At 33.6% G+C, this 25,364-nt stretch overlaps 2 protein-coding genes and 3 non-coding genes across 5 annotated transcripts; 4 read left to right on the top strand and 1 right to left on the bottom strand.

Annotated features, from left to right (window-relative positions):
* Positions 1-6: 6 nt before the first annotated feature.
* Positions 7-2,580, top strand: rpl23a (ribosomal protein L23a). The gene is made up of 5 exons (XM_056445945.1): positions 7-84; positions 1,041-1,221; positions 1,453-1,629; positions 2,236-2,305; positions 2,519-2,580. Exons 1-5 carry the CDS (start codon positions 60-62, stop codon positions 2,531-2,533), a joined length of 468 nt encoding a protein of 155 aa, XP_056301920.1. The 5' UTR covers positions 7-59; the 3' UTR covers positions 2,534-2,580.
* Positions 1,301-1,371, top strand: LOC130215308 (small nucleolar RNA Z17). Its single transcript, XR_008835693.1, has one exon. It is a non-coding gene; the product is annotated as a small nucleolar RNA Z17 (small nucleolar RNA).
* LOC130215305 (small nucleolar RNA SNORD42) lies at positions 2,101-2,164 on the top strand. Its single transcript, XR_008835690.1, has one exon. It is a non-coding gene; the product is annotated as a small nucleolar RNA SNORD42 (small nucleolar RNA).
* LOC130215306 (small nucleolar RNA SNORD42) lies at positions 2,383-2,450 on the top strand. The gene has a single exon (XR_008835691.1). It is a non-coding gene; the product is annotated as a small nucleolar RNA SNORD42 (small nucleolar RNA).
* Positions 2,581-6,042: 3,462 nt separating the features above from the next.
* On the bottom strand, positions 6,043-24,945 carry tlcd1 (TLC domain containing 1). Its single transcript, XM_056445944.1, has 4 exons — positions 24,464-24,945; positions 23,184-23,266; positions 9,281-9,363; positions 6,043-6,626 (listed from the first exon to the last, which is right to left on the bottom strand). Exons 1-4 carry the CDS (start codon positions 24,667-24,669, stop codon positions 6,243-6,245), a joined length of 756 nt encoding a protein of 251 aa, XP_056301919.1. The 5' UTR covers positions 24,670-24,945; the 3' UTR covers positions 6,043-6,242.
* Between the last annotated feature and the right edge of the window lie 419 nt (positions 24,946-25,364).

The raw sequence follows: 25,364 nt of genomic DNA, 5'->3' as shown, positions 1-25,364 counted from the left end.
GTCAACGTGAAACCCTGCGATATACTGAAGGAAACCCCTCTCGTTCTTCCTTTCCCAACATGGCCCCGAAGGCGAAGAAGGAAGGTGCGTTAGATTTATACATTTTATGTTAGAAAAATAAAGCTTCTGCAGGTTATGAACAGTTGTGCTTTCATTTAAATATAAGTGATGTAGTTATGTTTGTGTAAAGCTACTTAATTGGCCGTCTCGAGTTAAATAATACAGCTATTTAGTGCGACGAAGCCGGAGTGAGAAGAGCGGCTAGCAAGCTATTATCATTGAGCCGCACGCGCTCATAGGGTGTCATGAAACGAGTCTATCTGCGAATTTAAAGCGTTGTCCAGTTGCTATTAACTAGTTCTCATTTTTTATTCGGAGAGTACAGAGTGAAATACAGGCAAATGACACTCATTAGCTTGACGTTGTTAGCTTGTAACGTTACACATACACGTGGTTACTCCTTCTTATTACCTATTCATTATTAGTCAGTTTAATGTTGGTGGAGTAAAGAGCAACTAGACCAAACTATAAAACTTTGTCGTTTTAAAATAATCCAAGTTGTACTTTAAGCGTTTTATAGCTGATTCTTGAATGTAAACACGTTTGTTCATGTACAGTTGAAGTTGTGACGTTAAAGCTTGAGTAATTTATGTAAATTATATGATAAATATCTATCTCGATGTACTCATGCTTAAATATAACATCTCTATTTTAAGTGTTTAAATATTGAAGAACTGTTCAATAAAGTTACAAAACGCTTATGAACAGGACATGTTTTCGAAGATGGTTGATGTATTAACGTCAGCCGCGAGAAATGTAGAAGTTTAATGTACAAGCTTTTAAACACTAGCTGTATTTTGGCTTTGAGTTCTAAAAAAATGTGTTATACCAATATTGCATTTCTGAAAATCTACACACTAATAAAAGGCAATAAAAATGACACCTGAAAAAAATCTGCCAATCAAAATTGTTCACTTTCTCCTAAACTGGTTTGGTTCATTACAATTCCATGGTTCCAACTTTTCCAAATGTTTCGACAGCTGTCCCGGCTAAGACTGAGGCCAAATCTAAGGCCCTGAAAGCCAAGAAGGCTGTGCTGAAGGGAGTCCACAGCCAGAAGAAGAAGAAGATCAGGACCACCCCGACCTTCCACCGGCCCAAAACCCTGCGTCTGAGGAGGCAGCCCAAGTACCCTAGAAAGAGCGCTCCACGCAGAAACAAGTGAGAACCAGACACTGCTTTGTGATTTAGTGTGATGTGCTAAATTTGAAATCCAAGCGAAACAAGTCACTTTTTTTAGGATGCAAATGATGGGAATTGCGATCAAAGCATGAAAATAATGTGATTACGCTTTTTTAAAACTGATGCATCCTCATTACCTCATAAGTAAAACAAACAGGTTTTTCCAGAACTTGAGTGAGTTTATAACGGGTGTCGCTCCTGTTCTGCCAGGCTGGACCATTATGCCATCATCAAGTTCCCCTTGACAACTGAGTCGGCCATGAAGAAGATCGAGGACAACAACACTCTGGTGTTTATTGTTGACGTAAAGGCAAACAAGCATCAGATTAAACATGCCGTCAAGAAACTGTACGACATCGATGTGGCCAAAGTCAACACACTGATCAGGTATAACGATTTATTAAGCAAGGCTTTTTAAAACAGTGGTTCTCAACTTTGCCATCCGGGGTGCACATGGAAAAAAATAGTTTTAATATATACATTTATATGATTGCTCACTTATACAAAATTGTGAAAGATTTCTTTTTGGCCCTTTTTTATTCTAAAATGTTTAAGTGATTAGTGTAATATACAGATAACAGAACAGGGTTGAAAAACCAGCAGTTGTGCCAATTACAGAATTAATGCTGGAACATTGTGCTTAGCTTAATCTTATGTAGAACTTGCTTATTAATTGAGATTAAAGGGCAAATACTTGATTAAAATAGTTGCTTTCTACCATATCTAAACATTTAAGGCAAAAATTTAACTTCCCATATAAAAAACTGCCTTGTGAGAAAAATGAGTCAAATGTTGAGAATTACTGTTTTAAAGTGATGCTTTTCTGGTGTGCTAGAATGACATTAGAGAAGCCCTGCTGTGTAATGATGTAAAATAATAATTACTCTGAAATGTGATGTTCTCAAAGGAACCACTGATGCACAGAAGACGTTCAGTCAGATTGTGATGCAGTGATGAATGTGTTTTAAGTGCTACATTTATTTCTCTCTTCAGGCCTGATGGCGAAAAGAAGGCATACGTTCGTCTCGCACCAGATTATGATGCATTAGATGTTGCCAACAAGGTAAATGAATGAATTCATAAACTAGTATATTAATTTCATGTCACTGTTGGACGCTGAGGAAGTTTATTTTTGAAGCTCTGCATATGATGTAAATTAAGTTTCTGCCTGAATGATTGTGATGCATTCAAAGGAACCACTGATGCTCCATTTTCTTGCCTTTGTGAAGTGTTTGTGCTGTGATCTGTACTGATTGTCATCTGTTCTCTATTACAGATCGGCATCATCTAAACTGCTTTTGGTCAGATGTACAGAAGAATAAATGTTTGTAAAAACAAGTTTTGTTTTTGTGGCTTTATTTTATTTTTTGAAGTTTAAGAACAGCCTCTTGGTCAAATTACTTTTTTTTTTTTTTTTTTCTCCAGTTTTCTTTCGTTTGATATAATCCAATGTACAGGCATGACAAGTAAATATTTAATTTTCAAAGGCCAACCAAAACCCTTATTAAATGCCTGTAATACTGTCATTAAATCAAACAACTGAATATCTATTATGACTATGAATTAGACCATGTGAGGTTTTTATTGAATTACAGCACACTTTGTTTCTGGGTTAATTGGCGTTTGCCTGAGTTTTTCCATCTGTGCAATGTGAAGTAGTCGTATAATTGTAGTAGACACATGCTGATGTCCACTTAAGTCAGAGCAATACATTATCTGAGTCTGGCCTAATGTCAACATTTAGATGCGAACATACAGCATATTAAATAACAGGTGTCACAATATAAATGCAGAGATCTATAATGAAAGCATTTGATTGCTTTAACTGTTAAAAATAAACTGGCCTGGATAGACATCTTGAAATTAACTTCAAAGCATTTTCAAGGCCAAATCGAAAACATTTCTCTTGAACAGCTTTTGCAGTCATATGAGATCAAAGGGTGCTGCCACCTGCTGATTCGGTGGTATGGTGTGTGCTAAACATATATTACAGACCCTGTTGAATTCTCAAGAATTTCATTGTGAATGCAAAAGTTGTTTCAAGTTTTGTGTTGTACTTCAGAACATTTCCTTTATTTCCCTAAAAATTTTCATAACGACAGAATGAATTGAATAATTTTAATTGTGTTTCTGGGATGTTTTGTTTGGCAAATAATGTTTTGTGGAAATTAAGTATTTGTTGTTTGCACAATCTAAAGCTTGTTAGACATTTCTGCCACTGTATTTTTGCTAATACGAAATGTTCAAATTTCAAACTATAAGTATGTAATAAGTTTGTTGTTTGAAATGATTTAATTAGTGTTGCAGTATTATAAGCTTTAACACAACTTATAAATGACACCTTATACATGCTTTCCAACAACTCTTATTCCAACAGCTTTCAATTATTCCATGCTTTTTTGCTGAATATTATTAAAAACAAATCTAATAATGCATTATGTATACAACATAGTCAATATAAATATTTTCTCCAGTAAATATAACAAGTCTAGTATATCCAGATGCATCAGAATAATGTAGCTACTAGAATGGGTAGGCCATATTGTCCATTGTGTATGGATGTTTCCCAGAGATGGGTTGCCACTGGAAGGGCATCCGTTGCGTAAAACATGTGCTGGATAAGTTGGCAGTTCATTCCGCTGTGGCGACCCTGGATAAATAAAGGGATTAAGCCAAAAAGAAAATGAGTGAACTTACTTGAGGTGATGTTTCAGATTTTTTTGTGGATCTGCCATGAGTTGATCCTTTGTTTTTATTGACGTTTGCATTCAGCAATTACTCACAATAAACGCCAGTCTGTCAGAAATCACGCCACAGAAAAACACCATGTCATGTGACTTAACCAAAGCACATCATTGGCTAAACTCAGGTCTTCTCTTTCCAACATTTTTTTTTTTACTGTTGATCTTCAAGAAACAGTGGCAGGGAAGTGAACATAAGTATCATCATGTTGCCATATGGTAAGCGTGCAGTAGAGGGTTAAGCAATTTCGCGGCCCACCGGTTGAGAATCCCTGCTATATGCTATGCTGTACTATAGAATATTGTAACAAATAGTATCTTCTATAATTTGATGAAGTGTGTGCATGCAAAGATCAGGGTTCATACACATTTTTCCTATAAAAATTCCATGATTTTTCCATGATTTTCAAGTCAATTTTCATGACCTAATGTTTTATGCAATGTCTGCATATGCGAGGTAAAAGAAAATCAATGTATGTTCAAATTTATTACAGCATATAGTAACACGCAACAATATTTAGTTTCAATTTATATCTATGTAAATTGATTTAGATAATGCTTACGCCACACTAATGTAAGTGTGATTTTAATCCCATAGGGGGGCACTAGACCTGCTGATTTGGTTCCTATTGTTTCTTTCATTTAGGTTATTTACTCACTTATTTCTTTGCATTACTGCTCGTTACCGACTTAAGGCAGTAATATACTTTTTATATTAATAATAATAATAATATGTACAGTTTCGCTATTATTGATTTTATCAGTGAAGTTTATGCAATGATACCGTTTATTAACACACGGACATGACTTCAGCGACAAACGAGTGCTTTAAATGATATTTCATTCTCCTTATTCCTTTCCGCTTTTTTTGCAAATAGTATAAATGTTTAAAGTTTTAGGTAAAGACTTCAAACTATGCCCACACATAACTATTCGTATAACCAGTAAATAAATAAAGTGAAATCAGAATAACCGAGTCATCTCTTCACCTTGCCTATATTGCCTAACTAATCATCTATCAGTGTTAGGAAAAAGTTAAATGTTACAATCTAATGTCATAAAAATAGTAGCTAAATATGTTACTTACATATTAAGGCATTTGTGTAGCCAGAAAAAATACCTTATAAAGATACATTAAAAAGAACATCACAGTTATTACCGTGAAAATTGGTACATTTTGGCATGGATAACAGAAATCAATCTAACTTTTATTTTCATAATTTTAAAGGTAAAAAAAAATAAAGATTTATGTTAGGCTATCATGAGTGTTTTTTTTTTTCGTAATATTGTCCAGTTAGCATTTGTAAAAAAAAAAATATCATAATTATGATATAAGCCATTAGGCTATTAGGCCTACCTGTCATTTATTAAGCCTTTTAAAATGTTTTCAAGTTACATTTTCATTTTTAGGCCCATGAGCTACAAATCGACATGCTAACTGTTTATTTAGCTGTTAAAATAGGCCTACAGTATATTTTCTGATGTTTCATTTTGCATAAGCAAATAGCAGTATAAGGTAAGTTATATTTTTTAATTATCATCAGCCTACCTGCAGCGCATGTGAGAGGTTGATCCGCGCAAATCCACTTGCACTATACCTATTCATGTATAACTGTAAACCTGATTTCGCAGGCCGATCATCTTTAAACGCAAAAGTCATTTTTAAGTGTCCTGACTTGACACTGCTCCTGCATAATGGGATGTTTCTCTACACAACTGTAACATTGGCTTTAGCTATTTGAAAATGAAAGCAAACATTCACAATGTTTTTGTGCTTTGTCAATTTCATATGTTCATTTTAATAATATTAATAATAATTAATATAATAAATTATAATATTAATTATAGTGTAGACTACTGTGGGACTGTGCAGCTCCAAACTCCACCTACCCCCTGGCGCCGGGCCTTAGGTGAACTATCCATTTAAAGCTCTAGGGGGCTACTGTAAGTAACTGACAACGTTCGGGGGTCAACTATCCTGCTTTGAATGACGTACCAAAGAGTTTGCAATACTCAATGCTACAATGTATTTATTTATTTATATAAAAAGTCGATGAAATGCCATATGTGCCAGCATCAGATCCTGGCTACCAACATTTGAAGTTTTTTATTGAGTTGCAGTGTGAAAGAAACATTTCAAATGTTCGGGGATTCACATCGGACTCTGTTTAGATTTACAGTTATTGTCCTCTGGATGTAAATGTAGTGTTACCACCAGTCACCCTAAACGCAATCTTTCTAGACTGAGCATCTGTTGTTTTAATCCGCCGCTAACTTCTGAATGCCGTTTTGAATTCTCCGCTTGGTGAAGAAATCACTCCTGATGAGTCGGTAGAAGTAAATGAGGATCATGATATTCATCAGCATCATGGTGATCAGGAAGTAGAGAGCATAATCCAGTGACGAGTAGTGGTAAGTGAGGTACCAGGTGAGGTAAAACTGTGCTCCGAGCCGGAAGGTCACATATGTCACCACATTCAACACTTTATTAACCGTGTAGATGAGAGAACTGTGCGCCACCTTTGCCAGATTGAGCAGTAAACGAGTGTGCAGGAAAACACTGTTCACCTCCACAAATAAAGCCACCACTGCTCCTGCCACATACTGATGAGTGAACACTGCGTACAGGAAACACCACAGCACCTACAATACAACACACATCTTAACGCAGGACAATTTTTCATTAAATACAAAAAGGACTAATTTTTCAGAATATGGAGAAAACACTTTTAGACAGTCAACTCTTAGATTATTGTGGTGTTCTTTTCTTATATGAACAATTTAAGCAAGCTTTTTCAGTCCCAAAAGAATATGCTATTGTATTATGGTGCAGTCCCTGATTGTGTTGGCTACACATTTACTCAAGTCTGTCCTTAAAGTTTCTTAAGGTTCTTTATACACTGAAAAAAGTGTTGCATGCAAAACTGTTGCAAACAATTTATTTGTGTTGAATTTAAACAAACAAATTAAATTGAGCAATATTCAACTTAATTTGTTTGTTTAAATTCAACACAAATAAATTGTTTACAACCACTTAACGTAAACAAATTGAGTAAATCTAAGGAATCATCTTTGAATAATTTTTTTCAGTGTATTTGTGAACAACCATATTTGTTGAATAAAATCTTCTCAATCCTCACTTGTAAATCACTTTGAATTGAAGCATCTGTTATAGGGCACCTATTATACAAAAATCACCTTTTTTAAAGGTTTAAACAGTTGATTGGCAGTATTGTGAATATAACAGCCTGTAATGTTAAGATAATTTATTATGTTTTTTTATAAACACACCTAAATCTGCATTTCACTTGGACATTCTGCAGATTTGTACATTTCATTAGAGGGGAAGCCCCACCCATTATTAGTGACCATCTCTACATCATTAGCATAAACAGCCCTGAGTGAGAAGCAGCCATCCGCCATTACAGTTTTCACCTTCTGAAGATAATAGCTACTAACAGGATAAATAGTAGTGGAGTTTTATGATGAACAAATGAGTCTCCATAGACTCCCTTCTTCTGAGATATTTCTTTTGACATTTTCAGTTTTTCTCTTTTAAAAAAAGAGCAGAATAATTTTAATTTATACAAAGAGTTATACAATTTTTATAATTTTATGTTATACAACATTTTTTGTGTGGTATTTTGAGCTGAAATTCCGACACACTTTAAGGACATCAGAGACTTTTTTTACATCTTGTAAAAAGGCCTAATCGGTCCTATTAAAATGTAATGTAAAGTACATGCAAAAAGAACATTCAGACTTCCAGATTTATTTAATAGATCTCAGATTAATGAGTTTTGGAATCTAGACCCTTCTTTGTTTTACATCCCTAAATTTATTTTCAGAAAAGATTTTGATTTGAAAAAACTAAGCCTAATGAGTACTGTAAACTTAATCAATTTGAGTAAACGAAGCAATTTGAGCACAGTAAAACCCAATAGATTAAATAAATGCAAACCAACTGAGTACTGTAAAACCCAATCAGTTAAGGCAACTCAAACTGTTTGAGGAAACCGATTGCTACAAACCATGAGTACTGTGAACTTACTCCATTTTGATGTAAGTTGACGTAATGAGGTATTTAATTAACTCATTACCTTCAACACTGAGTTCAAAACTCTTTTCAAATGAGTAGAATTAACTTTTAGCCAATTTTACGTTAACTACACTCGTTTTATTTGATAGAGTTGACTGTTAGGTTATACAGTGTAGTAAATACTGTGTTTTTGAACCATATTAATAGAGTGTATTTCACTGTATGTTTCATAATATTTACTACAGCATACTCTATTATTTAAAGTGAACTGATAAACTAATAAAGTTTAGTTTTGCTACAGGAAACGGTGGTGTATATATTTTTTATGTGTGTATGTGTTTATATAAAGAGAGTAGAAAACGTAGTATAGTATTAGGTTGTTTACATTTCTGTAGGTGTTGTATTACCACAGTAAATAAACAGTAAATGTATCAGAGCTCATCTTCCCTTTACATTCAGCATCTGGATCATATTCACAGTCTTCTATTCTCATCGTATCATTACATGTTGTCATAAATATAGTTTAAGAGGGAGAGAAGAGAATGACATTCTGGGCAGCTAAAGACCTAGTGTAAGCAGCATTATTAAAAAAAATGTAAAGAAATGAAAAGTTGTGCTAGTTTACATTAGTTTTCTCACTGTGAGTTAACAAGAACTAACTATTTTCAATGAACATTAACAAAGAATAAATACTGTAATAAAAGTATGGTTTATTGCTTGTTAATACATGAACTTATAAAATCCTTTTGTAATGTTTACCCCAAATATCTTTACAGATATATAATAAATACTGCAATATTAATGTTTTGTGTTTAAAAATGGACAAATTTAGATTTCATGGTGAATTTGTTGTCAACATGTTTCACAATTTTAAAATAAGGCACAAACTACTTATACATACATTAATTCCATGTACATATATTTAAAATTGGCATTTATTTTTTAGACATATTAATATTTATAAAATGTTGATTCCGAAAATCTCAATAAAACATCAATATACATGTAGCTTTAAGAATAAAAAAACAAGTACAAAGTACAAACAGTTAATTTGTGTAAACAGTGGTTGTATGCACACACCCTGCAGGATTATGTTTGAGTAACTCTAATCTACATCTGTAAAATCAGTCACTTTACTGCTCCAGACACTTTGCTCTAAATCTCATTATTTTCCACCTGGAAAGAGTTGTTCAGATTTGCAGCTCTGACTAATGGACTTTTTATAGCTTCTTATATCTTGACTTGTGTGCTGACTTACCAATACATGATGAAGTAAAAACTCCCAAGATGCTTTAGCATGGCCACTAAACACAATGTCAGCAGCGTCCTCAATGAAGTATCCTGTTGAACAGAAGATCAACACTGAATTTACTGGATAAAACACAAATAAATCAAGGGTTAGGAGAAGGATTGACTATTATTTTCCCTGATTTTTGATTTATTATAATAGTTTTTTGATGAACCAAAAAAATGTGATTTATATTAAAAGTTTAGTGAGAATCAGATCAGCATATTGGAGAAATTTCTGAAAGATGAAAACAATAATGGCGTAAAATCAGCTTTGCAATTAAGATTTTAAAACTGACGTTATTGTATGTTTAGAGGGCAAGTTTAGATAAAATGTTAAAGGTAGATTTAGGTATGGATTTTTGTTGTTAGAACAACAAAACAAAAAAACAACATTAACAAAAGAAATCTATTACAGATTATTATAAAAGTCATGAACTGAGAAATCAAAATCCCCTTGATATTTTGACATAGACAGCAAAACTGCGAGAGTTAAAATCCTGGTGTTACTGTGTTTTAGAGTGAAGTGTTGTTTTATGGTGTTTAATTCACATTGACAGTGTAGAGTATTATCTGACTAGTGTAATTATTGAAATTATTGACTAGAACAGTAGGTATTGCATTTATAAAGTATGTGAATAATTACTGATAAAACATGAGAAAAATATTTAGCTCTTGAGCAAGTGTTAAATTGGTAACACTTTTGAACATGTTAGTTGAACTCTGACCAGTGAGAATTATTTATACACTGGGAAAGTGTTAAAATGAACTCCATCAGAGTTGAATTAACACTGGTGATTTTGCTGTGTAAGAAAAGTTTTTAACTGTTTTATTTTCTTAAATATTCACTATTGCTTTGTCCGTTTGTTATTACAGATTATTTGATATGTATAAATATTCATGCATTTTTATCATTATTCACAGCGTCAATAGCTAATAATCAAGCTATGACGTGTAAGTTTACATCTTAAGGACACACACACTGTTACAATTGCTAACGTATTTCAGAAGGTTTTCTAGGTTAACATTCTGTTACACCCATTCAAACTATATGTTTTGTTGATGGAGTCAAAAAAAGGCAGAATATAGCCAACACAATCTCACGGCAATTCGTAACTTTTTTTTAGTGGCTAATTCGTCCTAATTCATACGATCTAATTCGTACAATTTAGTACGATTTGCTCATCCTCCAATGACGGTTGGGTTTAGGGGCGGGGTTAGGTGCCACGCCTTCTTTTTAAAATCGTACCATTTCGTACGACTGAACTCGTACAAATTCATACGAATTAGCCACTAAACTGTCAAAACGTAAAATACTTACGTTTTCTCGTGAGATCAGGCTGATATAGCCTATTACTTCTAAATGATGATGTTTTCTAACGTTTGAACACATACAGGCTTAATATAAGTTAAAGTTGCCATGAAACAGAAGAGAAACAGTCCTGAAATTACAAAAAAAAATGTAGAGTGCTGCATGGTTTTGTTGTTTGGGAACTGATTGGGTTGTTGGTGGACAGACGGTGCTAACAAATGGAAAGAAAACTGGTGAATGGACAAAAGCAGGGCAGAAATGAGACATGCCCAAATAGCCCCGCTCTAATGGTAGAAAGGGAAGAAAGTGGAAGAAAAGATTATTTGATTAAAAATTCTAAAGGAAAATAATTTTTTGCAAAACAATAAGTGCACAGATACAGTGTTTATAGCACACTATATTATGAACTACTATATATATAATAAGAGTACATTTTGATTTCATCCTGATGAGGTCTGATGAGATCTGAAATGATTTGTCTGTGCAAGAAACACAGGCATAGTATTATATAGAGAGCCACGGGTATCAATTTAGTTTTGTCTGTAAATTTTCACCCTCAAAGTGCCATTGACTTGCTGTTTATATGACCAAAAAGAAAAAAAACATTTGCAAACAAACATTTGGACGTAATTGGAGGATGTGCTTCATTTACATCAGATAAACACTTTAATGTGTAAACTAGAAAGTTTGCTCTATTTTTCACACAGTTAACTCTTTCCTGGCCAGCATTTTTAAAAAGAAGTTACCAGTTGCCAATATAAGACCATATTAAATATTAAAATAAAGACCCAAGCCTCTGCTTTTAAACAAAAACACATTTACGCTACGTCATGTGCTCATGTATCATCACTTTGAATTTTTAGGAGTGCTTTTTCAAGATATATAATATATAACAGTAGTCCTCAACCACCGGACTGCGGACTGATACAGATCACTGGATCAACTGGTACTGGGCCGCACAAGAAATCATTAAATATATCAGTTTAATTTATAATCTGAGTCTGAGCAGTCTTTTTTTTTTGAAAAATCGTTTATTTTGAAAAGTGACCGTATTCTCTTGCTTACATCTCAGTCACTTGAGCACCCAAATTTAACCCATAAGCAGCAAAATGAGTAAGAAACAGACATCTTTGAAAAGTTTTGCTAAGGGTAAAAAGGCCCAGTGAAGGACCTGCGAATTGCCAAGGAATAGATCCGCAACCCATTTGTCAACAAATCAGGTGATTCCACCATGTCTGTGCAAGAATATAAGCTGCTGGAGATCGAAAATGACATTCGCATATCGCGTCTTTTCTAGAGTTCTCACAAGGTCGTTATTTCCAATGGAGGTGTGCGATTTGGGCCAATTTTACCAGGGCATGGTAAAATTGTCAAGCGTTGACCGGTCCGCGATGACAAAAATGTTGGGGACCACTGGTATATAGTACAAACTTGCACATGCACACACACACACACACACACACACACATATACACACAAACAAACACATGCATGTGTGTGTTCAAGCACTGTAAAATAAATCCTTGCCATCAATTTTTAAGCTGAATCAAATGAATCTTTGTTAGTTTTGCTAGTCCATTGAACTTATATAATGTCAAACTGACTTAAAACTGCTTGCATAACTCAAAGTTAGAACATGATTAACTTAGTTTAATAGGTTACAATGAACTAAAAGCATGTGCTGTCATGACTAATTGTTCATATAATTTTTTACAGTGTATTTCTCTCACCATAATATACATAAAACACTGATTGCCTTCAAAATGTGTCAATGGTGGGGAAGAATTGTTTCCTAATTTCATTGATTGAGTTAACTCATCTAATCTCTTCACTGCAGTGCAGACTAACATGGCAGCACCTATCACCCATCAAATAATATGATCACTATCAAACTATTTAAATACACATTCTTACACATAATTAAAAATCGGAATATCAAATATTTCACAATGTCAGTGGGAGTATTTGGAATTCACACGTGAAAGGGTTAAAAATGATCTTGGGTTTTTTAAGAGCTACGATGAAAATAAGTAGGTGTTTCTCTTCATTAATCCGAAACAAGTCCAATAAAGTAGACATCCATAATTTTAAAAAGTCTCTCCAGTGGGTGAATAAATCTTTATTGAGGCAAATCAATGTTTTAGTAAAACTCAAATTTAAAACATTATAAACTGCTTTATGTAATTTAAAAAGTCTTTTTTTCATATAAATTTTCAAGCCAAGTGGAGACTTTTTTTGCCTTTTTTTTCTTGACCAGTGTTTTGTTGATCTCTCTTTTTTGCATTTTCACGTTCATCTCAATAGCAATATATAGATGCGTTATTGGACTTCTTTTGGACCGTTAAAATTAAAATAAAGAAATTTAACTGAAAGAAGAAAGGCATATACTGTGTCCGAAATCACATACTTCCATACTATATAGTACACTAAAAACAGTATGCGAGTCGAGTAGTATGTCTGAATTCACAGCATCCGATGTATACCGTAAATGAGAAAAAAGTTCCTGAATAACCTACTACTTCCGTTGAGATTCTATGGAAGGCCATTAGGGCCAAAACGTCTGCAACAAACGCGTTTACACGTTATTACGTGTTAACACGTAATTTACGCGTTAACACGCAATTACGCGTTAACACGTAGGTACGTGTTAACACGTGATTTACGTGTTAACACGCAATTTACGTGTTAACACGTTTTTTTCAAACTAATGTCATTTTTAAACCATTATCATTTAATAAATTCTCCAACCTGCTCATTTTAAAATGTATAATGTCATTTCACTTAAATCACAATAAATGTTTTGCAGTCAATGATCTGTAGTAGATATTTTGTATTATGAAAGGCCAGACATCTTCTGCAATGTTATGTTTGATGGCCAGGGACATTTTAATTCTTGTCATTCAGCTGCTGAGATTTCTTGAAAAACATGTCCAGTGAAATCAGTATGAGCTTTATTTGACAAGTGTGGGCAAACACAAGAAACGTTTTGTGGTTGTTGTTTTTTTTCAGGAGCACAGGATACATACAAATTAACACAAGAACACAGAATGACATAAGTGGATATAAAATAAACAATAAAACATTTTGGTTACAAAAATCATAAACAGTAAGGGTTGTGTATATGTATGACCATAAAAATAAACAGTTAACAACTGATCTAATAATAAAGATCTATAGAGATTAAGATGTGTAGAGATCTGAAGGTTGGGCAGGTGCACAGCAATAATCCTCTCTGCTGTCCGGACAGTCCGCTGCAGTCTTATGTCTGATTTGGTGGCTGATCCAAACCAGAGAGTAATTGAAGTTTTGTCAGATGAAGTGGCGGCAGATTGTGCATTCTCATACATGTAACAGGTCAATAATTACTTAACACATAAATGATTTAATGCTGAGTAACCTATCTTGGTGAGGTTTATTTCTGCAAATAATGCACATATTGTAGAACAAACATTTTATAAAAAATACAGTTTCTTTATAATTTTGTGTTATAAATTTATGCTTGTAATATACATTTATTGTTTACAGAACTTTGGACTATGTACTTTTGTCTCTGTACTGGAAGCTCCAATCACCAAGACAAAATATTCTTGTGTGCAAACAATTGACAATAAATAATTGACAAGTTTCGATAAAACTATGTAATAACAAAGCTCCTTTCTGCCTTAGGAAAAAACTAAATTATGATACTAAATCAAAATTACAAGATAAAAAGTCGAAATAATGTTTTAATAACTCAAAATTATGACTGAATAAATCTGTAGAAATGACATGACAATAAGTGGCGACAAACCACCATCTAAATGTGGAACTTAATTCTCTAAAGAGGATTAATCTAATAAAACAAAGTTTTTTTAGAGAGTTATTAAATCTTTAACTGAAAATGTCATTTTTTCCAGCATGCAGTTTTCATAAACAAGCTAATGAAATAACCTAAACTTAAATTAATGTTCCATGGTAATTTACTTGACAAGTAACTTTGCATTTTAGTGGGTTAAGTCAATACAAAATGAAGTTAATTTAAAATAATATTTCCCACATTATCTTTAACAAACAAAAGGAAATTCACAGTATTATCTATGTCACAGTGTCCTATACAACAAAAATAATTATTCTGGAGTCATAAGTCTTATAGTGTGTGTGTGCGCATATATATATATTTTTTTTTTTTTTTTTTACTTTCTTTAAAATATTAAGATGTTGTTAGTAATTTTATCTTGACAGACTGGCACAATTCAGCATGTAGACTCTCAAATTAAATAAATAACACATTGCACAGGCATGCACAGAGCATCTCCGTTCTCACAATGAGTTTCTGAGTTCTATCATCCAACCAAGTTTGTTCTTCCGAAGTAATCTGGGAACAAGGTCAGTGCTGCAAATAGCTTGTAAAGCCTGGCTCATTCAAAGAGACTTGCGCAATGAATGATAATGTCATTAATAATCAAAACAGTACAAATCAGGCTTCTCTAAAACAGTAAATATTGCACATAGAATTTAACAAATAGTGTTTTGGCGCTGAAGCATATAGCAGACTTGTGCACTTCAGATGGTATTCTCTCTTGTTTATTGTGTAGATAAGACACACACACAAAAAAAAAAAAACACCCACACATTACAATTAAGATATAAATTATATCAAATGTTTCAAAAAGATAATTTTCCAAGAAATTATTTCTTTTGTTGTGTGGAAAAGGGTTTGATTAATAATCTACTGTAATTGTTGCGTCTCAAACCACTGTCATATGTCTGCTACATTTTTAATTTCTCATTATTTTAAAGATTATAGTGCTTTCATTTTCTCCTCACTTGCTGCAGGAGTTTTAAAATCCTAACCGATAATAAAATCTGGTTGCAGCGCACACGAGGCGAATCTTCTGTTATTTCATTATCACAAATCTTAAACATACGCACACTAAAAGATATGAAAACTGCGGCACAGCACACTACAAGATACTCTTAAGATTGTGCCTAATAGAGCACCTAATTGAAGAATAACTCTGCTTTTTATTTATTATCGGCTAGGTTACAAATATTTGACCATCTGCCTGAGCGAACAGCCTGCAGAATGAAAAATGGTGCTTGTTGGGAAAAAAAAAAAAAAAAAAAAAAAAAAAAGCACATTAGGTTTTTTTATGGATCAGAGAGAAGACAAAGGCAGATTAACAAAGAATGCATATTTAATGATACTTTAAACAATGTTGAGGTTGTTTAGAACAGAAATATCATCAACACCAACGTAAAAGAAAGCAAAACAAACAGAACTTAACTTTGGGTGGTAACTGAAAACAAGATGATGCCGGTAGAGGTAAACACAGTACAGGATTCACAGCACGAAATAACAGACGGGATGACAGGCAAACTGGTGGGCGGGCGGGCAGGCAGGCAGGCAGGCAGGCAGGCAGGCAGGCAGGCAGGCAGGCAGGCAGGCAGGCAGGCAGAAGCTATCAAGTCAAAGAGAACCGAGTCTGGGTACTAACAAATAGATCAGACAGAGAATGAGTGAATGTTCCAGGCTTATGTAGTGCGAGCAGGGTGATGAGCAACAGGTGAAGGTGATTTAGTATTCTGGTGATTGGGGCTGTGCAGGTGCAGTGAATAAATCTGACAGTCCAGAAGGATTCCTGACAATTATTATTATAAGCTAATAATATCTCCATAATACTGGGATGCACTGTGCTTCGACTGGCTATCTATTTCAAAAGAAAAATTGTTACCTGTTGCACTGCAAAGCCAATAGTGTGGAAAAATATAATTCACAATGCAAGGAAACTCTGGTCTGCAGTTACAGTACTGTCTCTCCCTGGGAATTTTTTGTTTTCTATACTTTAATTTTCTAAACCTTACATTTTAATGTTTAAGCATTTTGTTTCATTAGCTACAGATCTGGGTCATAAATACCACACACACATAATAAAGTGTGGCTAATGAAAAAAATTATAATTTAAGCTTATTATAAATTAGCTTATTAATTTATTCAGTGTAAAACCAATGTGATTCTCGCCAGCTATTTTTTCAGGCTTTCAGGACGTTGTCACAGCCATGAACGGAATAACTGGCTGTATTAATAGCCTAATAATTACTTATTGTCATTATGGTAATATTTGACTAACTGCCTATAGGCACAACCTCAAAATGGTTCCTGGCAGTTATAAAAAATAAATAAATGCATGCACTCGAGGTGTGCTGCAATTGTCTTTCATATATGAAATGAAAGTTTGTATGTGAGACAGAAATTAACAGAAAATTGCGGCTCATCGTGTACGATTTATTTAATTTTATAACTGCCAGGAACAGCTATGCAAACTGGGACATAATAACACGTATTTTGAGGTTTTGCTCATAGTGTCAGGTAATCAAATATTATCATAATAATAATAATATTTATTATTATTATTATTATTATTATTATTATTATTATTAGCAGGTTGTTGATAAAGCCAGTTATTCCGTTCATTGCTGTGACAAGGTCCTGTAAGCCTAAAAAGAATAGCTGGGGAGAATCGCATCGGTTTTAACTAATAAATAAATATATATAAGCTAATTTATAATAAGCTTAAATTATAATTTTTTTACCCACAAGTTTGTGCGGTATTCTTGAGCCCAATGTGCAGCCAATAAATCAAAATGCTTAAATATTAAAATGTCCTTAAAACTATATATATATATATATATATATATATATATATATATATATATATATATATATATATATATATATATATATATATATATATATATGTTATGTTGGTTAAGTATAGGGAATAGAATAGTATAAAGTATAAAAAAAAATCCCATAGTCCCATAGCCTAAACCGAAAAGAGTAGGCTATAGGCTATAAGATTTTTTTTTTCAGAGAGAGATAACTGCAGGGCCAGGGTTTTGCATTGTGAATTATATTTTTCCACATAGCCAACAATTTTGCTTTTGAACTATATAGCCAGTCAAGGCACAGTATAATAAGTAAAACTGACCACAATTTAGTTTGCCTGCGATAAACTGGCAGGAAATATACATTAAATACCAAGGCTGATTATTTTACTGGCATTGAGGCACACTATTACAGATTTTCAACAAAAATATTATAACATATGAGGAAACATATTTGACAACAACAGATCCTATTATTGTCACAACAAATGTCCTTAATTACCTACCTAGTTGACAGCAAGCGTCAAGTGTTTATTGAGATTGTGTCTGTCATCAGTTCTTTATGAAGCATTACACAGAAGCGCGTGCGGTGACCGCAGCGATGTTCAGCTGATGAGGCGCATTTATTTAGCCTGTAACCTACCCTACTGTATAAAAAAAATTTTTTTACGTATAATGTTCCATTACTTAAAATTTCATTAAAATGTATATGTATAGTTTATATATAAAATGAGCCCTAGCTTATTTCGCTTTGATAATTATGCAAGGATAATATTGCATATTCGGTTTAGGCCTGGATAAATTATGTATTTTATACAAGGATTGTTTATGGACTAAGCTAACTGTGATTCAAGCGAAAGGAGAGAGACCGAGTGCGCGCGCGAGATGACTCATATCTCCTTGGTGACCAATCATGGTTTTTCATGTTTGTTAACCATTTATTAATATGATTTACTATTACCATTAACAAAGCATTTGTGAGTGTAATTATGAACCTTATTGTAGTGTACACTCCAGCATTATCTAATGTTACATTTGTTCATTGTTTGTTCTTGTTACCACTAATGTGTTAATTAACACTGTAACAGACGTTAATAAGAGTTATCTTACATTTCTTTATGTTTAAGGATCACTTTACTTCTATTGTTTATGCGGGACTTTTATTTTGACAAGAAATCCGTTTTTCAGAGCTAAAAAGAAATGATGAGAGAACAGTATGGGCATTTCATGACGGTTTAAAAGAGGTCGTACGAAAAAGGACGGTCTATAAGTTTATTCAGCAACCCCCCGAAAAGGCATACGGTTTGTTATTGTAGACTATTTCATTTAAATTATTTTCGCTAGTCTCTCTCTCTCTCTCTCTCTCTCTCTCTCTCTCGAATTTTTTTTTTATCCTCGTATGAATACAGCCCAACGTTTTTTTACAGTTAGATGACTGGTAAAGAAGCAGGCTATCGGAAATTGAAATAAAAACTGTCTCAACGCAATCTCTGCCTTATTCCTCGCTGCCAAATATGTTGAGCTCCTTTTAAGGAAGTGGACCAGATGGCGTAGGCTCGACGTAGCCATTGTGTAACAAAACGATTGCGCGCATCACCACATTAATATTTAGGAGAAGGATTACGAGCTGTTACGACAGACACAGTCATCGGGACACCACAGCTACGTTTTACTTGAATTATTCATGATGCAGTGACCGAAGCACTACGATGGGCTTACGGTGACCTTACCTCATCAACCAAGATCATGACGGGAGAGTAACGCACGCGGAAGTGCGTTAAGAAATACAAACCGAAAGCATCAAGTATCGCTGCTGTTTAATGTCTGGTTCAGTTATTTATCGAAGCCAGTTTCTGCCAGGAAATCATGCTTTAGAAATAGAGATTATGATTTAGAAAAGTCGAAATTATTGGATAAAAATCAAAATTGGAGGTCCAAGGTGGAGGTGAATAATTAATCTAATGAAACATGAAATCCTTATAGTAAATTGAATCTTTAACTGAAAATGAGATTTAAATTGTTAATTTCTATTATATAGTATAAAACATATCATTTCAAATAAATATCAAGACATACAAATATACTGATTAATCATATATATATATATATATATATATATATATATATATATATATATATATATATATATATATATATATATATTACAATTCTGTCTAAAGATGTTAAAGTGGCATAAAACAGTATATATAATGCACAAATATTTAATACTACTCCAGTCTATACAACAGGATGAGTCCATTTTTATGGTTGTCATGTTTTATGTTTTGTATTTGTTACAGCCAAAACATAATTTTATGTGTAAGCCTTGAATATTGTATTGTGCTCCACTCTGATTTTCCACCTTTGACCTTTTCCAAAAATTTCACCCTTGTGCTCTCCCCAGCTCTCAGGTTAATTAGCTTCCAGCTGCTAATCATTATGAACCTGCCTGAGTCAGAGTGGTTTGGCTATAAATACTGCCTTCTAAAGCTATAGTGAGTTGAGGAACACTTCTTAGTTGGTATTTGTGATTGCAGTCACTAGTGGTTGTGGTAGTTGGATTAAGCCTTAAAGCTAAATTAATATTATTGCGCCTGCATTTCCATTACTATTTATTATTTTGTGTACTTTATTTGAGATTTACTTCCAAGTGTGACTAAAGGGTGGGTGCCTTTTATTTTTTATATCTTTTCACCTGTTCGTTTTTTTTGGGGGGTCCATCTTTGAGTTTTTTGTTTGTTTTATTTATTAATTTTTTTTGCATTGCTAGTCCTCTAAATTTAGCTGCTTTCTCTTTGTGGTTAGGCTATACTCCCTCAGCTTGACAACTAGTTTCTATTAAAGTTCTTATATTTCTAATAAACATCTTATTTCTATAAAATAAAATCCAGTTGTTTTTTTTTTCTCTCTCCTCTAACCTTGTGCTGACTCCTCACTCTTGGGCTGAGGATTGAAGTGTGTTCTCCACATTTCTTTAATTCTAATTCAATATTTGTACCAAATTTTAGTCTGTTACATCTTATTTCAAACGAGCTCCTTGATTTAAATAAAAAAAAAAATATATATATATATATATATATGTGTATCTCTTTTAAAGAGTACACTTGAAAACATGGTTTATGGAAATTATTAAAACTGGATATTTTAGTAGTTTTCAGAAAATGGTATTTACATTTGAGTTTAGAAGATTTATTAATAAAAACATGTAAACTAAAACATTTAAGTAACCTATTTATATAACTTTTAAAATTTAAGACTGTTAAGAGATTGTCCATTTTACTGGCCACTCAATGGATGACAACACAATGAAGCAATATAGTCTAACTCTTTATCTATTTTTTTTTCTTTAACAGCGAACCTCCTCAAGACAGTACTTTCTGTATGAAATTTATATTTGAAAAACTAGTTTGTGAATACCACCTCATGTAGAGGTGAATAAGTTGACAGAAGCTGAATTAAACTTGCTCAAATGCTGTTGCTGTCAAACATTGTTTACTTAACTTAGTCAGTTTAATGATAAAGAGAACGACCGACTATGCAATGCTCTCTTTTAAAGGTGTTTTATTTAGATATATTTGTGGCTGCTGTATTTTGTAGTTTTTCGATACATGTAAAATGGATGTAGTTAGTTTTTAAAATGCATTTCAATGTGATGCGGTGGCGCAGTATGCTGTCGCCTCACAGCAAGAAGGTTGCTGGTTCGAGCCTCGGCTGGGTCAGTTGGAATTTCTGTGTGGAGTTTGCATGTTCTCCCCTCGTTTGTGTGGGTTTCCTCTTGGTGCTCCAGTTTCCCCCACAAGTCCAAAGACATGCCGTACAGATGAATTAGGTAGGCTAAATTGTCGTGTGTGTGTACACGTTTCCCAGTGCTGGGCTACAACTGAAAACGTTCTGGATGAGTTGGCGGTTCATTCACCTGTGGTGAACCCAAATTACTAAAGGGACTAAGCCGAAAAGAAAATGAATATCGAAAAAATTGCCCCTTAGCCTATTTATATAACTATTACAAATATGTACATGTTCAAATATAATGTTTTTGAATAATATGTTTTATGTAAAATAAATCTATATTTTCACACAATTCTCAGTTAAAGATTAAATAACGAGCCTTTTTTTTTTTTTTTTTTTTTAATTAAACTTTTTATAAAATCATCCTTAGAGAATTAAGTTCAACATTTAGATAGTGCTTTGTGGCCACCTATTGTTGTAATGTAATTTCTACAGATTTATTCAGTCATAATTTTGAGTTCTTAAATCATAATTTCTGCTTTTTATCTTGTAATTTTGATTTAGTTAATCATAATTTGGGTTTTTCTTACCTCAATTGTTTGCACACAAGAATATTTTGTCTTGGTGATTGGAGCTTCCAGTACAGAGACAAAAGTACATAGTCCAAAGTTCTGTAAACAATAAATATATATTACAAGCATAAATGTATAACAAAATTATAAAGAAAAACTGTATTTTCATAAAATGTTTGTTCTACAATATGTGCATTATTTGCAGAAATAAACCTCACCAAGATAGGTTACTCAGCATTAAATCATTTATGTGTTAAGTAATTATTGACCTGTTACATGTATGAGAATGCACAATCTGCCGCCACTTCATCTGACAAAACTTCAATTACTCTCTGGTTTGGATCAGCCACCAAATCAGACATAAGACTGCAGCGGACTGTCAGGACAGCAGAGAGGATTATTGCTGTGCACCTGCCCAACCTTCAGATCTCTACACATCTTAATCTCTATAGATCTTTATTATTAGATCAGTTGTTAACTGTTTATTTTTATGGTCATACATATACACAACCCTTACTGTTTATGATTTTTGTAACCAAAATGTTTTATTGTTTATTTTATATCCACTTATGTCATTCTGTGTTCTTGTGTTAATTTGTATGTATCCTGTGCTCCTGAAAAAAAACAACAACCACAAAACGTTTCTTGTGTTTGCCCACACTTGTCAAATAAAGCTCATACTGATTTCACTGGACATGTTTTTTAAGAAATCTCAGCAGCTGAATGACAAGAATTAAAATGTCCCCGGCCATCAAACATAACATTGCAGAAGATGTCTGGCCTTTCATAATACAAAATATCTACTACAGATCATTGACTGCAAAACATTTATTGTGATTTAAGTGAAATGACATTATACATTTTAAAATGAGCAGGTTGGAGAATTTATTAAATGATAATGGTTTAAAAATGACATTAGTTTGAAAAAAAACGTGTTAACACGTAAATTGCGTGTTAACACGTAAATCACGTGTTAACACGTACCTACGTGTTAACGCGTAATTGCGTGTTAACGCGTAAATTACGTGTTAACACGTAATAACGTGTAAACGCGTTTGTTGCAGACGTTTTGGCCCTAATGGCCTTCCATAAGATTCTGCAGTGTGCATCCGATGGATGTTATGCTATTCCATGATGCTCCAGGGAAGAATTGATTAATGGAAGTGAAGCGACACAACTTCACAACTGACGCAGGTAGATCACGTGATCATGACAAAATGGCAGATGTAGCACGTCGAGTTCCATTCATATTACTGACATTCATACTGTATAGAACATACTTTGGTCGAGTAGTAAATTCAAATTCAAATGCAGTTCCTACCGAGTAGTAGACGATTTTGTACGCAGCCGTATACACCTATGCACTGAGGGTGAATAAATCATAGGCTACTTTTCATTTTGGTGTGATTTAATCCTTTAACGTTTTTGGTGAACTGTCCCTTTAAAATGTAATTATTCCAAAACTTCAAGACCCAGAAGAGCTCAGACTGCTATCTGGAGACCATAGTTTGAATATGGAGTATGAGCATATGTGAGGTGCGCTCATATTTTTACATCTACTAATTTACTATAAGTTATTACACTGTTTATGATATGAAGGTGTGTTTACTGACCAGATGAGACGACCACTAGCATGTATGCTGAAGGTGTGTATGTTGAGTGGATTTCATGCACCATTGCTGGATAGTGAATGATACTGCCAAGACAAAAACACATTCAAAACTGTTATTCATGTCACACAGATCATCAAATGAGCAAGACACAACAGACATGTGCTCAGAATCAGAAAACAGTGAGAAAATCAATTTCTGATAAAACTGTGTGTAACTCTTGTGTGAGGGATGAACTGATTTATGACAGTAATAATTTCACAGTCATTCATACTCTCCATTCGTGCCGGTCGAACTGGTTTTTCCTGTTTCTAAACTGAAAGATCTGACTGAAAGTTAAGCTCATTCAGTAATGTGTTTTTATTCTCATACTTTGCTGTAAGTGCAAACTCAAAACAACATCTATATTAACGCTCATTTTTATAATGTCAAAACAACAGCTCTTGGGTGCTTTGAGTATGTGTGAACTTGTAATCCTGGATGTGAAATATTCAGTATTTTGTCGTAATTGTTAAAATATTTCAATTTCCTTTAAATATAATGTCTAGTAAACTGTTTAAAAGTATTCACTATACTAAATAAAATGTACCAATTTGTTTTTCATTATTTTGCAGTATATATCATTTTTAAGCAGTTTACCCCATTTTTTTTGTTTGAAACCTAAAATGGTTACATTTATGGTTTCAGAAAATAATAGAATAAACTTTTTATTTATTTAAATGATTTAAAATGTCTATTTAGTTTGTATTATTTTTTTCTTTGACTTTTAAAGTCAAAAATAAAGCTATAACTGAGCTATAAGCTATAGCTGAAAGCTAGCTAGACTTCTTATTCTAACATTTTTGTATTTTTTTCATGGGTTTAGTTTTATAAACGTCGTCACATTGTTATTCAGATACTAAATGTACTACTGTAAACTAAACTACACTATACAAGCAAAAACAAAATAATACATTAAAATAATCCAATCTAATGTGAGTGAATGAGTGACATTGACAGACTGTAAAGATTTAGTCCTAGTAAACATATTTTATGTATCTTTACATCTCATTTAAAATTTAGTTTAAGTTTTGGTCATTCTGTTTTCTTTAAAAGTCTTTTTTAGATTCATTTTCATCTTATTTTTTAAGTTATCCTAAAGTAATATATAAAGTATATATAGTTAATATTAATATTTCAACATTTAATTTTTCATAAATGTGTTTGTTTGTTTGTTTGTTTGTTTTATGGCTTTACTCATTTTAGAAAAGTTAGTGTATAAAATAGTAAACAAGTCAACTCACCAGGCGACAGCCCAGGTGCCTGTGAGCAGCGAGTGAACAAGAGACACTGACAGATTCCTCCATTTCCACGTCTTCCAGGGGTCTATAGTCACAGTATCAGGACGGGCCACAATCTGCAGACACCAGTGCAAGATCCTGAAGAGCACTGAACAGCACAACACATACCGGACTGGAAACTTCTGGACTTCATTCAGCCATGTGTCCATCCTTCACACAGTCTTCTCCTTCCCTCTCTCTCTCTCAGACAGCGAGCCCTTAATGTAAACCTTCAGTTGCCTTTCCACATGAGTCTGAAACTAGTTCAGTTTTTCCTGGTAATTGTCTGTTCCTCCACGTGCTGCTGCCTGTCACAGGTGTGGCGTCTGTATCTGTAGACCTGTTTGCTGAGCACTGATTGGCTGAGGAAGTACAGTTCATCTACATGAGTTTTAGTGTAAGGAATGGCATCTGAACTGTATGTGCCCATCTCGCAGCATTCCTCAATCCAGAAAAACACTTCGGTACTGCAGTGATAGTGTGTGTTTGTGTCTTGTGTGTGTGTGTGTGTGGGAGCACAATGGAACAATAGAGGCCATTTAAACTCACAGTTGTCCTGCTGTCCCTAATAAAATGAAATGTCCTGTGTCCCGCAGCTGGATCAAATGACTTCACTCACTGTCACAGCAGAGGAGAACGACTGAAAGAAAACACACAGTCTGCTGGCTTTGCTCAGCTCGCAGTTTGTGACATGAGGCTTATCATGCGACAGCAATGAATATCATGTTTACTGGGCAAATCTTTGAGGAATTTGACTCACAGTTTGACTCAGTGTTGTTTGTGGTATCATATAAAGAATCTGGACACTTTGGGTTAAGTTTACATGACAAAGTATTAAGAAAATTTGAAAAGGTTTTCCGCTGCA

Source organism: Danio aesculapii, chromosome 21 (assembly GCF_903798145.1).
Source record: "Danio aesculapii chromosome 21, fDanAes4.1, whole genome shotgun sequence".
NCBI classification, from domain to species: domain Eukaryota; kingdom Metazoa; phylum Chordata; class Actinopteri; order Cypriniformes; family Danionidae; genus Danio; species Danio aesculapii.
The sequence above is the reverse complement of the archived record's forward strand: the minus strand, read 5'-3'. Positions and strand labels throughout refer to the sequence as shown.